This window comes from Dermochelys coriacea, chromosome 13, assembly GCF_009764565.3.
Source record: "Dermochelys coriacea isolate rDerCor1 chromosome 13, rDerCor1.pri.v4, whole genome shotgun sequence".
NCBI classification, from domain to species: domain Eukaryota; kingdom Metazoa; phylum Chordata; order Testudines; family Dermochelyidae; genus Dermochelys; species Dermochelys coriacea.
The window spans coordinates 35981564-35997599 of record NC_050080.1 but is presented as its reverse complement, the minus strand read 5'-3'; the positions used below and the strand labels follow the sequence as shown (position 1 = coordinate 35997599).

At 42.9% G+C, this 16036-nt stretch overlaps 1 protein-coding gene across 2 annotated transcripts; it reads right to left on the bottom strand.

Annotated features, from left to right (window-relative positions):
* Window positions 1-6093: 6093 nt before the first annotated feature.
* On the bottom strand, window positions 6094-9087 carry LOC119841609 (olfactory receptor 11L1). 2 transcript variants are annotated; one of them, XM_038369166.2, is made up of 2 exons: window positions 9061-9087; window positions 6094-7068 (listed from the first exon to the last, which is right to left on the bottom strand). In XM_038369166.2, exons 1-2 carry the CDS (start codon window positions 9085-9087, stop codon window positions 6127-6129), a joined length of 969 nt encoding a protein of 322 aa, XP_038225094.2. In that variant the 3' UTR covers window positions 6094-6126. The 2 variants fall into 2 exon arrangements, with proteins under 2 accessions (XP_038225094.2, XP_043351860.1); XM_043495925.1 differs by lacking the exon at window positions 9061-9087 and having other exon boundaries at window positions 6094-7083.
* Window positions 9088-16036: the final 6949 nt, after the last annotated feature.

The following is a 16036-nucleotide window of genomic DNA, read 5'->3' as shown; positions in this document are numbered from 1 at the left end:
CCTACTTCAGCAGAACCCCCCTTAACCCCCCTTAACCCGACCCTTCTGGGAACCCCCCTAAACTGTGTCTATGTCCTTCTGGTAAGGCAGCATGCAGACTTGTTACAAATGAGAAACTGAGGCAAAGAAATATGAATTTACATACTACCTGGCCCTACAGGGAGTTAGTGATGGAGCAGAGAATTGAAGTTATCTCTTCTCAGAGCCATCCTAGTGCATGACCCGTATGACCATTTTAGTTTTCCCACACTAAAAGAAGGAATCACATATCATTTTAGGTTTTTTGCATGAGTGATATTTTTGTCTCCTTCATTTTGTGGCTTTGTCACACACTGTATCCCATGCTTTGACTTGGGGAGGTACAAGATGTGCTACTGGATTCAGCAATTAATGGAACTACCCCATACATCATTGCAAGTGGTATGTGTGTACATGTTTAAAATGCTCCATGGCCTTGCAGATGTTGTTAGTGCTGAGGAATGTTGTTAGGGCCGCAAAGTTGTTACGGCTGCTCAATGCTGCTGTTCTTGGAGCTCCAGTGTTGGCTGCATGATCAGAGGATGCAGCTTGCTGATTGAGCAGACCTCGATGTTACTCATAGAGGCAGACCATGGGCTCGGTTTGGGGGTGAAGGAGCTCAGCCAGGTTTATTATCAGCAGTGCATGGTACTCCGCTCTGTCCAATGGGTCACAGGGATACTAGCACATGTCTGCCCATGACAAGGGAAAGGCTCAGTCAGGACACCAGGGGCCTGTCCCGTTGGCTGATACAAAGTTGCCCCTCCTATAACTACTCCTTTTAGACCTTGATACAAACAAGTCAAGTATGACACTCCAGGTCTGGTTGGTTACCACCCTTATACCTTGTACCTGCTAGTTCAATCAAAACATCCTACTTCCTCATCCCTGATCCTGTCACGCCATCCTTTTCTTACATGGGGTTGCTGTGTGTGTCCATGTGCCATCTCTTAGGAATGTGTTTCCATAGCTACCTGAGAGCTCTGGGTGTTTTTTTACTATCAGGAATGTGCTTACTTGGTCAGCCAATACCGGGTATGTTACTGTTCTGCCAAGACCAGGTCTACTCTGATTCACAGCCTTTGGTTCACACTGCTAGTTGTACATGCTCCAGCAAGGCCAACAGCAGCATTTCCTGACCATGGCTTTAAAAAATATGCTATGTGCTTCACTGCTTTCAACAATAGAAAACGCTTTAAGAAAGCAATGTTATTATCACACCAATCCTCAGCTCATTCAAATGCTGAAGCAAATACTTTTAATCTGATAGCTGTATTTCTGTCATGAAGGGCAGATAAATAAAATCCATTGCAATGACTTGCAACTTTCCCAGAACATAAGAATGGCCACACTAGGTCAGACCAATGGTCAATCTAGGCTAGTATCCTGTTTTGTGACAGTGGCCAGATGCTCCAGAGGGAATTAACAGAATAAGCCAATTACTGACTGATCCATCCCCTGTCATCCAGTCCCAGCTTCTGGCAGTCAGAGTCTTAGGGACACCCAGAGTATGGGGTTGTTTTCCTGATCATTTTGGCTAAAATTCACTGATGGACCATGAACTTATCTTATTCTTTTCTGAACCCGATTATATTTGTGGCCTTCAAAACATATCCCGGCAATGAGTTCCATAAGTTGGCTGTGTGTTATGTGTAATGTTTGTTTTAAACCTGCTGCTTATTAATTTGGTTCAGTGACTCCTGGTTCATGTGTTATGTGAAGGGGGTAAATAACACATCATTATTCATTTTCTCCACATCATTAATTACTTTATAGACCTCTATCATATTCCCTGTCAGTCATCTCTTCTGTAAGCTGAATAGTTCCAGTCATTTTAATGTCTCCTCATACGGAATTGTTGCCTTTTTCTGTACCTTTTCCAATTTTAATATATCTTTTTTGAGTAGGGCTGACCATAAGTACATTCAAGGTTCAGGCACATTATCTATCTATATAGTGGCATTTTGATATTATCTATCTGATTTTCTACCCATTTCCTAATGGGTCCTACCATTCTGTTAGTTTTTTTGACTGAACGGTGTGTTGAGTGGATGTTTTCAGAGAACTATCCACAGTGACTCCAAGATCTCTTTCTTGAGCAGTAACAGCTAGATTAGACCCCATCATTTCGTATGCATAGATGAGATTCTGTTTTACAATGTGCATTTGTTTGCATTATCAACACTGAATTTCATCTGCCATTTTCTTACCCAGCCACCCAATTTAATGAGATCCCTTTGAAACTCTTCATAGTTAGCTTTGGATGTAACTATCTTGAGTAATTTTGTATCATCTGCAAACTTTGTCATCTCACTGTTTACCTTTTTTTTTCCAGATTATTTATGAATATGTTGCACTGCACTGGTTCCAGTACAGATCCTTGGGGTACCCCATTATTTACCTCTCTCCACTGTGAAAGCTGACAATGTATGCCAACCTTTTATTTCCTATCTTTTAATCAGTTACTGATCCATGAAAGGACTTTCCCTCTCATCCCATGTCTGCTTACTTTGCTTAAGAGCCTTTGATGTGGGACCCTTTGAAAGGCTTTCTGAATTTCCAAGTACATTATATCAACGGGGTCACCCTTTTCCATGTTTGTTGACCCACTCACATAATTCAAATGGACTATAAGGCATGATTTTCCTTTTTTAAAAAATGTTTTCTTCCCCAGAAAGTCAAGTTCATCTATATATGTCTGCGAATTCTATTCTTTACTATAGCTTCAACCAATTTTCCTGATATGGAAGTTAGGCTTTACAGGCCTGTAGTTCTCAGGTTTGCCTCTGGACCTTTTTTTTTTTTTTTTTAAAGAAAAGAACTGCATAGTATAAAAGCTCACTTGTGTCATCTAAAACTGTCACATTAAGATGAGAGACTTTCCTAACTCTTCTCATTTTATGTCTGAGAAGCTATATTGACTCGATGAGTTATTTCTTTCCTCCTTCAATTAATTTTTGTCAGTTAGATACAACAGTAGATAGATAGGTAGATAGATAGATAGATAGATAGATATGTGTCAGGATAAATACATATATATAAACAATTGTGAAGGAAAATTTAATAGGCCTCAGACTTTGGTCAAGCCTGTCTAGGCCTTAGACAATGGTCAAGCTTGTTTCTGTGTATAAGGAGCAGGAGGGAAGGCAAAATGAAAAGTTTTAAGCAGAACATTTTGCAACAGACAGGCATGTTAAAGTGTAACTACAACAGTAGTGTTAGAAAGGTTGTTAACCCACAAAACAAACACCAGTGAATAACAGGAAAAAGCTTGTTTTTCTATAAGGAAATAAGGAAGCTTGTTTTGATAGATTCCTAACAAGGCAAAATATCAATGCAAAAGTATGTGTAACCACTTGTGGTTTTAAGCTATATAAGCTCCTGTATTTCTGTATTCAGCAGAGCAGCCCTGCCTGTCTCTCCTTGCAATGCGCATTGCTTGAAATAAAGGGTCTCAGGATGGTTCTGATCCAAACACAACACGTGGACATTTTTTCCGCCATACAGTTATATTTCTCTTTATTTGTAATTTGAATTATGACAACATATTGTTTATGGACAGTAGTTTCTCCAAGCATTGTCTGAGAACAGTCATCGTTATTATGAAGATATATTTGCTCAACATTGGTCCCTCAGGGACATGATCACCTATGTAAATTTCTCAGTAACAAGGACCCAAAGGAAGTGTAATAATGATGCTTGGGATTTTTCAAAAAGGCCTAAGAGAAGTAGTCACCCCAATTCCATTAATAGACAATGGGATTTTTGCACCTACTTCTCTCAGGCTCACTTAAAATCTTAGCCATAATAATTGCATCATTAATTGTACATATCAAAGAATCAAGGAAAGTGGTTTGAGAACCAACTGCTAGTCATGTTTGCTATGAGGAGCTCTGAACCTGAGTGATCTGGGGCTTTCCCTAGTCTATTGCACAGTGGGATTTGATGTCTACATCACATCATCATTGTCACATCTGACACTGATTGTTCTCTTTTTTGGTGGTCTCAGAGAAAGTCTAGAACTAAATGAACCATGGGTAATTAATAAAGCTAGTTGGAATTTTTCTGTGGAAAATGCATTTTCCATAAAACTGATATTTTTTGCAGACAACTTCAATTTTGCTGATTTTTTTTCTGTTTTCCATTAGAAAACTCAAAACAAAATATGCTATTCATTGGAAATCAAAATGTTTTGATTTGTGGACATGAACTACAAATGGTTTGTTTTGAATCTATTAAAATAAAATTGGTTTAACATTAACTTTTATTGAAGCTAGACAAATTTCAGACTGGAAATTAAGCATGCAATTTTAAGAGTGAGAACAATTAACCCCAATTTAACAAAGGTTATGTTGGATTTTCCATCACTGGAATTTTAAAATCAAGCTCAGATTTATTTACTTATTAAATATATGTTCCAGTTCAAAGAGAAATTATGTTTGGGGAAATAATGTCTCGTGTTATACAAGAGGTCAGACTAGATAATAACATTGGTCACAGCTGGGCTTGGAAGCCATGAACTGTATTTCCCTGTTGTCCACTTGTCTGATGGGAGTTCTAATTCAGGTGTCCATTCTCCCTTATATACCAGGGTCCTTGGCCTGACTACATTTCCCTTTGTGCACTCCTGCAGTCTGGCCAGGAAGCCCAGCCCATAAAAAAGAATGCAGGCATGAGATATTGCACTGGAATAAATTGTCTAAAGAGATTGTGAAATCTCTGTCAATATAAGGGATGGTCTAGATCATACTTAGCCATGCCTTATGTGCAGGGGACTGGACTAGAAGTCCTCTCAAGGTCCCTTCCAGTCCTGCCATTCTATGATCCTATGACTGGAGATATAAGTCCCATAAGACAGTATGAATCAATAGGAAGACATTATTCATATTGCAGTGACTCAAGACAAAACATTGCAGTTCTGGTCAACAAACCAAAATTAAATGTTTCTTTTCCATAACAATGAAATGTTTTGTCATTTCTGAATCAAAAATTGTGGGAACGTCTTGTCCACCTTCCTCCTCCCCACTCCCCAAAATGGCCTTTTTTAAAGTATCAAAATATCAGAATTTCCCTATGTAGTAACTAGACAGCCTGGAGCACTGGGCCTGGCGCAAGATCTAAGGCCTGAATCAGAGGCTGGGAACCATAGTCAGGCCACATATTGAAGCAGATGCTTATAATTTCACTGTCCAGTACATGAACTAGGCAAAGTTGCTGCTCACGTTGCTAAAACATAGGCATTCCTAAGAAGTATTAGGCATTAGATATTTATGTAAATATATTTCAGAAGGCTTGTACAGATATGCTCCAAACTAGCATAAGATAAGATGGTTTGACAGAACAAGGAAGAGGGATGTTGTGTCCAAGATGTAAGGAGCAAGTGAAGGTAACAAACAAATGTCATGAAACATGTAAAGTGGTATGTAAGCTGTGCATCCTAGTTGTTTGACTCAGTCTATAAATGTTGGGGGACTTCACCTTAAACCTTTGTGTGCCGAGGGGACAGCAGAGATTCCCGTGGCTGACTGAGCCACTCCTTGTCACAGAGCACTCATTTTTCAATGTATTTGTGCAAGTTGTCCGAGTCATTAGGACTGTGCCTTCTGGGCAATAAACCTGGCCAAATGCCTTTGTCACCAAACTGTGCCTGTGGTCTTTCTCTATATGTTTCTTTCTCTATGTATCAGTGTCAAGCAGTTAATCCTTCACACTTAGAATAAAATATCACACATAAGAGAAGCATGGTTTATTGGTGAAGCATTTCAAGGTGCTCAGACTGCATGATAACGAAATAAACCAATAAAAAGAAAAATGAGACAACACATTAAATCAAAAATCAAATAGGTAAATCACCACAGCAAATGTTCAGATTTTGTTAACTTTGTAATGTGTGTGCATTTATTTGGGTAAACTTTATACAAAAGGATTCAATTTTTTATCAATAGAGGGGTTTGTAAGAGATAATCACTGTGGCCCTTTTACAGTATTCTGGCAGTGTACAAGAAAATGAAAGTGGATGTAGCTGTAACTTACATTCACTTTTATACACCCAGTTTGGTATAAAAGCCCCTCGACGTAAGCCAGAATCCAACCTCCAGCCTCTTATATTTACACTCTGTGCGGACTGCACTGCCTGCTGATTACTTTCTTTAAAGCATCGCTGAAGTCCTTGTTCCTCAGGCTGTAGATGATGGGGTTCAGGAGGGGGGTGATGATGGTGTAGAACACAGAGACAATCTTATTGAGCTCCGAGGGCAGGCTGGAGGTGGGGCGGACGTACATGAAGATCATGGTGCCATAGTAGATGGCCACCATGGCCAGGTGTGAGCCACAGGTGGAGAAGGTCTTCCTCTTCCCAGAGGAGGAGGGAATCTTCAGGATGGTGAGAATGATGAAGAGGTAAGACAGTAGGGTCAGAAGCAGGCAGCTGATGAGGACCAGGAGGGAGAGAATGAATATGACAACCTCGGTAGCAGAGGTGTCTGAGCAGGCGAGCTTGAGCAATGGAGAAATATCACAGAAAAAGTGTTTAATATGGTTGGAGCCACAGAAACAGAGCCTGGAGATTAGCAAGCAGGGTAAGAGACCTGTGAAGATGCCAGTCACCCAGGAGCCCATGGCCAGGCGGGTACAAGATGCATCACTCATGGCCACTGTGTAGTGTAATGGGTAACATATGGCAAGGTACCTGTCATAAGCCATCACTGCCAGGAGGAAGCATTCAGTGGCTCCCAGGAAGACAAAGCAATAGAGCTGTGCCATGCATCCAGCAAACGAGATGGTCTTCCTCTCTACGAGTAGGTTGGCCAGCATCTTGGGCATGATAGTGCTGGTGTAGCAGATCTCCAGAAAGGAGAGGTTCTGGAGGAAGGAGTACATGGGCGAGTGGAGCTGCGGTTGCAGCCTCACCACCGAGATGATGACAATGTTCCCTGTGATAGTTAGGATGTAGATGACCAAGAACACAATGAAGAGCAGGGTCTGCCAGCCAGGAAGGCTATGGAACCCCAGCAGCCAGAACTCCACCAGTGTGGTGCTGTTGATCATCTTCTTGGGAGAGCTAGAATTTGCCTGCAGATGGTAGAATCACTATCATCATCACTATCATAACCAGCATCACCACCAACATAATAATAAATAACAATTACAGCTGGGATTCTCAAAGGAGCTTAAGGGAACACTATCAGCATCACCACAGTGCTTCTACTTCCTTCCTTTCTTTCTTTCCTTCTTTCTTAGAACTCTCCATCCCTTTAACATCTCATTTTTTTTACAAGGTAGTTATTAAATCAGATTATTTAATGTATTTCTTTTGGCACACATATATTTAAGGTATTATGGAAAAGTTCATATTTAGACAATGAAATGCAAACATTCACACAAATGCTCTCACACAAACTCTCTCACATACAAACACAGTTACTCAAACCTTCATACACACAAATACTCTGTGACACATGCATTAACAAACACACTTGCTTTTTCATACACATAAGTACCCGCCTAAGAAACAACACAACACATATAAATACACCTCAGGCATCTCACAGCAATATATACAAAATCACACAAAATCTCACTCATACATGCACATGCTCTCTCACACACATAAAGGAAAGGAAACATCCTCCCAGTAACATTCACACATATAAACATGAACGCTAACACACACTTACACCCTCACAATCCCACATTGACACAAACATACACTCACCGTCACAAATGCTCTGCAAATCTCATTCTAGGATCCGAAAGTTATGATGGAATTTTTCTGCTCAGGCATTGTCTGAAGTAACAAAACATTGTAATTGTACAGCTGATGTATAAAACAGAATAGATTTCCTCTCCTTTTATAGTTGTGTTGGCATTGAATATCTATCTATCTATTAGTAAATAAGTCAGCATATACAATTCTGAATATGGACATCTCTGTTCGATAAGAAGGTCTATTTTTGCATAACCTTTTCCAGAACCATAACCACATTTTAAAGTGCTCATGGTTGAAAACTGCTCAGACCCAAGTATAGGACAGATTGTCCTAGTAACTTACTTGATTACCTTTGAGTAACAAATGGGGACATAATCCAAAAATTCGCAGTTCCCCCCAGATTAATCACACTTAGAATTGTGGTTGGACTCCAAACCACCTATTCCCATATTCTAAATCACATAGCAAAGAGAACAGCTAGCATCCACCCACTGCTGATCAGTGTTTAGCTTTCTGGAGGCTGACACAGCCAAATAATGACTCTTAATTGGACTGTATCTTTATTTCAACCCTCGCTTGGCATCTCTGGGACCCAGTATCTGTAACCCCACTGGAATTCCTGAACCAGAGATACACAAAGCAAGACCCCAGCTGTTCTGTTTTAATGACTAAGGTGTAATCTAAAGCATGTAACATATCAGAAAAAGGGTGGAAATTCATAAGGGGGCCAGATACAAATGCCCAAATACATTGACTTCAGCTGTTTTTGGGTCAGACTCAATTCAAGAACTTTTAGGGTCAGATTTTACATTGAATAAGGCCAATTAGATCAATAGATAGATAGATGAATATGTATGGAGATTATCCATTTACTCTTCTGTAGTCTGAACTGTGGGGTAGTGTAGCCATAGCCTTAATGTTTCATTAGCAATACGTGATGCAGCAGACAGGCAGAGCTGTAGGAAAGAGATCTTTATGAAGTGAGCTGAGTGGCCCCTATTTTAGGCTGAGACTCTGGGTTCTGTTTGGAAGCAGCCTGGCACTGGGTTGCATTTCTAAGCCTCTTAATCCACATCGAACTAAATCGATACACTAAGTTTCTCCAGTTCCACACGTAACTCAGGAAGCCTCTACTAATGATTCCTCAATGTCTGGTTCTCCTGTAAAAAGTGACTTTCTGCAAGTGATGCTGTGGAGTTCTAAGCTCAGAACTCTGCAGTGTCACTTGCAGAAAGTCACTTCTCTTAGCTACTTCAGAGAAAACTTGCTTAGAAATTTTTTTTAAAAAGGCTGTTGATTCTGACATAAACTCCCTTCCCTTCCTCATACACCACCCCTAAAATCTCCTTTTGGGATTTCATAGACTTTATGAACAAATGGACAGAAATGAACAGGCTCCTGCATATCTGGCTTTAACGTTAGTGCTTGTCTGTAGACCACTGAAAATGACTTGATTACATTTCTTATGGGAAATCACAGGACAGTCCCAAACTATAACACTAACAGACACACACAGACACACAGACACACACACACACCCCTGGTGCTTTAAAAGGGCTAATTAACAAATGCTGATAAAAAAAACTGGAGAAAAAGTTATTGGGATGAAGTATACAGACAGAAAAATGTGAAGTAAAACTAGGAGTTGTTAAAAAAAGGTTTACTAGGTTGCCAAAAAAGCTACCATTCCCCATTTTTGAAAGAAGAAAACATTGGTCAAAAGCCCGTCTTGGTTAAGAGGGGAAGTGAAAGTAGCTGTTAAAACAGAAACAAAAATATAAGCACAACAAATGAAAACAGGGCAGTAGGTAATGATGAATACCTATTAGAAGCTATGAAAATTCATAAGGGAAGCTAAAGACATGAGAGCACATCTAGCAATGGCAGGGCTAAGATAATAAGAAAGACATTTTCAAGGATATCTGGAAAAAAGGAATCATAACAATGGTATAGGCCTGTCACCAGATGAAGACGGTAACATTGTTGATGATGTAGAAAAAGCAAAAATAGTCAATAAATATTTATGTTGTCTATTTGAAAAGAAGCAGGATGATGTTTTTATATCTCATGAGGATTCTGAAGTACTTTTGAGTTGTTAGGTAACTAAGGAGGATATTAATATAGCATTAACCAAAGGGTAAATATTTTTAATTCAGAAAGTCCAAATAATTTGTGCCCAAAAGTACCAAAAATGTTGGCTGAAGAGATTTCTGCTGTTAATTTATAATAAATCTTGGGATACTGGGGAAATTCAAGAAGGCTGGGCAAGTGCTAATGTGCTAATTGCCACAAAAGGCAAGCAGAGTGACCCAGGTAATTATAGACCAATTAGCCTAACTTCAGTCTTGTAGGAAATAATTGAAAAGCTAATATGGATTCATCAATAAATAATTAAAAAATGGGAACCTAATCAATGGCAATTAACATTGTTTTATGGATAATAGGTCTTGTCAAACAAACCTAGATGTACCTTTGTAGATAGAACATATTTAGACTTTTGTAAGGGGTTTAACTTAGGACCACACCATAGGCAACACATGGGGAGGAGGGGCATGCAGGGTCACATGCCTCTCCCCCAGATTTCTGCCAAGATGGGAGTCAAGCTGAGCATGGCTGAAAGGACTTGCCTGGGAAAGAAACCAGCTGTGAGCGCTCCCACTCATCCCAATTAAGTGGTGCTCAGAAGCGAGACTAGGCTGGCAGCACAGCTCTCTGCCAGATGGAGTGTGGAGAAGCCTGCTGAGTCCCATCCCTTCCTCACAAGCCAGCAGCTGCAATTACCTGCCTGGGGCTTGGGGAGTCACCTGGGACAATGGGGGGAGGCAGTGGGGCTCAAGGGATCTGGGGGGTGGGAAGTCCAGGGAGGCAGTGGAGGGATCAGGGGAAATGGGGGGCTGGGGAGTCTGGGGAGGCAGTGGGGGATGGGGCATTGGGGGTATGGGGGAGGCAGTGGGGGCCAGGATCAATGGGGAGGGCCTGGGGAAGCAGTGTGGGAACCAGGGGCACTGGGGGGTGAGTGGGGAGTTTTTGGAAGCAGTGGGGGTAAGGGAGGATTTGTGGGGCGGCCAGGGGATGCAGTGGGGGTGGGGATCCCAGGGAGGCAATCGTGGGGGGGCAGGGTCAATGGGGGGAGTCCAGGGAGGCAGTGGGCGCCAGGCATGATGGGTAGAGGTCAGGAACAATGTGGGGAGGGAGTGTAATGCAGGGATAGTTCTAGGCACTGGCCTAGCAATCAGGTGCCTGGGGCAGAAAATGGGAAAGGAAGGCACTGCGGCGGCTTTTGGTGGGATGCCGGTGGCAGCTCCTCCAATTCCCTCTTCGGCAGCACGCCTGCGGCAGCTCATCCTCCCATTTCCTCTTTGGCGACACGCCTGTGGCATCTCCTCCTCCCATTTCCTCTTCGGCAGCATTTTCCTTCACCGCTTGGGGCGGCAAAAAAGGTAGAGCCGGTTTAACAATGCTGCCTTTGGTGGGACACAACTGAGAGTATCAATTCAGGACAAATTGCTTAGAGCAGGGCAGTTACAGCCCAAAGCTGGAGTTCCTTTACTATTAAGGCACACCAAACCAGCCAAACAGAGAGGACTTCAGTCTCACCCCAATGGCTAACTCTAAGTCATACAAGCAATTCCCTTAGACACTCCAGTTTCTCAGTATCAACACCAGTGCCACTCGTCATGGGGATGAATGATTATTGTCATAAATATAAAGGGAAGGTAAACACCTTTAAAATCCCTCCTGGCCAGAGGAAAAATCCTTTCACCTGTAAAGGGTTAAGAAGCTAGGATAACCTCGCTGGCACCTGACCACAATGACCAATGAGGAGACAAGGTACTTTCAAAGCTGGAGGGAGGGAGAAACAAAGGGTCTGTCTGTGTGATGCTTTTGCTGGGGACAGAACAGGAAAGGAGTCTTAGAACTTAGTAAATAATCTAGCTAGATATACATTAGATTATGATTTCTTTAAATGGCTGAGAAAATAAGCTGTGCTAAATGGAATGGATATTCCTGTCTTTGTGTCTTTCTTGTAACTTAAGGTTTTGCCTAGAGGAATTCTCTGTGTTTTGAATCTAATTACCCTGTAAAGTATTTACCATCCTGATTTTACAGAGGTGATTCCTTTTACCTTTTCTTATATTAAAATTCTTCTTGTAAGAAACTGAATGTTTTTTTCATTGTTCTTAAGATCCAAGGGTTTGGATCTGTGGTCACCTATGCAAACTGGTGAGGATTTTTATCAAGCCTTCCCCAGGCAGGGGGGTTTTGGGTTTTTTTTAGGATTTTGATCTTTTGAACAAGGAGAACAGATTTTAAAAGACATTTTTTTTCCTTTGGGCTGCTGGAAAGCAGGTTTCCAACTGGAAGTAGTTGGAGACCATCTCTCTGCTTTGGGGCCAGAGCAGAGACAAAAGGAAATTGTCTTTTGTGAGCTGGAGTTTTCTTTACCTAAGGATAGTTAACCTCCTGCAGGGAAATTCACCAGTCTTCACAGAACTGAAGTTTTTTTTTTCCCTAAGAGCAACTAGAGGGGTTTTCTGCCTATTTGCCTGGAGCCAAAGATGTTAGGGGTTTTTTTTGTTGTTTTTCTTTTTTATTTCTCTGTAGGTTGACAATCATTATCAGAGAATATAAGTATCATATTCAGCACAGCAAAATTTTAAAAGCCAAATTTTTTTTGTTTTGTTTTGGTTTTCTGTCTAACTCTTGGGTGTAAAGTTAGTTAAAAACAGAGAGGTTAGGATAACAGACTCCACAGTTCAACAAAAGCTGGAATTAGCCAGATTTGAGGCTGAGGAAAAACAAAAGAAACATGAAAGACAGATAGAACTCATGCGGAGAGAAAGGGAGGCAAAGGACAAAGATAAGGAGGCAGCGAAAGAGGCAGAACAACACCAAGTGGCTGCCCACAGGAGGGCAATGGAGGCCAAGGACAAAGAAATGGAGGCAAGGGCCAAAGAACTGGAGGAGAAGGAAAAAGAGAGGAAGCATGTGGAGGAGAAGGAAAAAGAGAGGACGCATGCACTAGAGATGGAGAAAGCAAAGGCTCAGCAGAATATACCAACAAACCCTAGCAATCCTTCTCCAGGTACCACTTCCCATCCCAGAAAGTTCCCCACCTACAAGGCAGGCAATGATACTGAGGCCTTCTTAGAAAACTTCGAAAGGCCTGCCTTGGATACAGCATCTCTACAGACCAATACATGATAGAGCTGAGGCCACAGCTCAGTGGACCCTTAGCTGAGGTAGCAGCTGAAATGCTTAAGGAACGCATTATGAACCAGTCTGAACTGTTTAAAACCAAGGCGAGAGTCAGAATGGGGCTAACCCCTGAGCATTCCCATCGGCGGTTCAGAGCCCTAAGGTGGAAACCAGACGTGTCATTTACCCGATATGCCTACCATATTGTGAAACATTGGGATGCCTGGAGATCAGGAGCAAGTGTTAAATCTCCAGAAGATTTGCACTTCCTAATGCAAATGGAGCAATTCTTAGAGGGTGTTCCTGAGAAAATGGAAAGATACATCCTAGATGGGAAGCCCAAAACTGTAATCGAGGTGGGGGAGATTGGAGCCAAATGAGTGGAGATGGCAGAGAAGAAAAAAACTGGTTGCAGTTGGAGCGGATACGAGAAGGGACAACCTCAGACCACATCCTACTACCTGGGGCCACCCAAGGCCCCATCTACCCCCCAAGGAACCCATCAGTCACCTTATTGTCCCGCCACACCATTCTCCAGCAGCCCACCTCGTCCCAGTGACCCGTCAGCTGGATGATGTTTTAAATGTAACGAGCCAGGACATGTGAAGGCCAACTGCCCAAGAACCCCAACAGATTACAGTTCATTGCACCGGAATCACCCCAGAGGTCCTCAGGCCCAGATACCTCCCAGATACCCTCAGAGTGGAGGGAAACTGTGAGTGTGGATGGAAGGAAAGTCACCGCGTGGAGGGACACCAGAGCACAGGTGTCGGCTATCCATGCTTCCTTAGTGGACCCCAATTTAATCAACCCAGAGATCGGAGTGATAATTCAACCCTTCAAGTCCAACTCTTTCAATTTGCCTACAGCCAAGTTGCCTGTCCAGTATAAGGGCTGGTCAGGAACGTGGACTTTTGCAGTTTATGATGATTATCCCATCCCCATGCTGTTGGGGGAAGACTTGGCCAATCATGTGAAGTCATCCAAGAGGGTGGGAATGGTCACCCGCAGCCAGACTAAACCAGCCGTCATGCCTAGTGCTGTTCTGGAAACTTCTACCAGGACCAAGTCAGAGGTGATGGACCCGGACCCCAGGTCAATGTCTGCAACAGCAGAGGTGGATCCAGTCCCAGAGACCCAGACAGAGCCAGTCCCAGAACCAGAACCGGCAGAACAACCAGCACCAGACCCATTGCCAGCACTGAATCCAGTACTTGCAACCCCAATCCCAGAGGGCCCCAGCAAACCTGAACCGGCAGCAGCCGATAACCCTACACAAGAGGCTCAGCCAGAGTCTGAACCCCAACATAGTGCACCAGCAGAGAGCAGTTCACAGTCAACAGAAACAGCCCCATCCCCTACATCGCTTCCAGAGGGACCAAGCCTAGGTCCACAATCCAATGAGGAACTGATGTCTCCAGCATCAAGGGAACAGTTCCAGGTTGAACAGGGAGTAGATGAAAGTTTCCAGAGAGCTTGGACGGCGGCACGGAGCAACCCACAGCCTCTCAGATCTTCTAATTGATCCAGGTTTGTTGTAGAAAGAGGACTCTTATACAAGGAAACTCTTTCTGGTGGACACCAGGAAGACTGGCATCCTCAGAGACAGTTGGTAGTTCCAACTAAATACCAGGTCAAGCTCTTGAGCTTAGCCCATGATCATCCTAGTGGCCATGCTTGGGTGAACAGAACCAAAGACTGGTTGGGGAGGTCATTCCACTGGGAGGGAATGGGCAAGAATGTTTCTACCTATGTCCGGTCTTGTGAGATATGCCAAAGAGTGGGAAAACCCCAAGACCAGGTCAAAGCCCCTCTCCAGCCACTCCCCATCATTGAAGTTCCATTTCAGCGAGTAGCTGTGGATATTCTGGGTCCTTTTCCGAAAAAGACACCCAGAGGAAAGCAGTACATAATGACTTTCATGGATTTTGCCACCCAATGGCCGGAAGCAGTAGCTCTTAGCAACACCAGGCCTAAAAATGTGTGCCAAGCACTAGCAAACATTTTTGCCAGGGTAGGTTGGGCCTCCGACATCCTCACAGATGCAGGAACTAACTTCCTGGCAGGAACTATGGAAAGCCTTTGGGAAGCTCATGGGGTAAATCACTTGGTTGCCACTCCTTACCACCATCAAACAAATGGCATGGTGGAGAAGTTTAATGGAACTTTGGGGGCCATGATACATAAATTCGTAAATGAGCACTCAGTTAGGGTTTTCACCATTTGAACTTGTATATGGCTGTGAGATTAAGGGGCCATTATAGTTGGTGAAGCAGCCTTCCCCAGGCAGGGGGGTACAAGGTTTTGGTGAGGATTTTGTGGGGAAAGATGTTTCCAAACAACGCTTTCTCAGGGAAGTCAGTGGGGCCAGGTCACCAAAATACAAGTTTGCCTAGGGCACTATTTTTCCTAAGGCTGGCCCTGGCAAGGCTGGAGACTCTCCATCTCTTGAAGCAGTGGAATGGGTTACCTAGGGATGTAGTGGAATCTCTTTCCTTAGAGGTTTTTAAGGTCAGGCTTGACAAAGCCCTGGCTGGAATGATTTAGTTGGGGATTGGTCCTGCTTTGAGAAGGGGGTTGGACTAGATGACCTCTTGAGGTCCCTTCCAATGCTGATATTCTATGATTCTATGAAGCCTTCATATCCAGGCTGGATGTCTTTCTGTGAGATGCTTTAGCCGAACACTAATTATCAGGAGCACCTTGACGTGACTCTATGGCCTGTGTTACACAGGATGTCTGATTTCATGGTGCAATGGATCTTTCTCTGATTCCTACATCAAAGCCAATAGCTTTGTGGTGAAACACAGCACATCACTTGGAAAGACATCCAATCCTCACTCACTCTGGCCTTTTCAAAGAAGCCTAAGGGAGCTAGGTACCCAGTCACAATGAAATGGGATTTGGACATCCAAACTCAATAGCTTCCTTTGAAAACCTCAGCCCTAATTATTTCTAGCACTTAACAATGATGCACTGTCCAGATCTATTCAAAGCAGGGGCATCCTGATACCAGTAGTTAACTTCTGTGCATGAAGTCAGGCTCTAGTCCTGTTCTGAAACCAGTGCAAACAGTACCTCTGAAAGCCAAACCTCTTATTTAGGTATCTA

Excerpts from the sequence above, each read along its gene's own strand:
- LOC119841609 (XM_038369166.2), bottom strand. The coding sequence starts at position 9,087 with ATGAAATCCCAAAAGGAGATTTTAGGG. Across the intron at positions 7,069-9,060 it reads CCCAAAAGGAGATTTTAGGG|AAGATGATCAACAGCACCAC; the intron begins GTGGTGTATGAG and ends AGCTCTCCCAAG.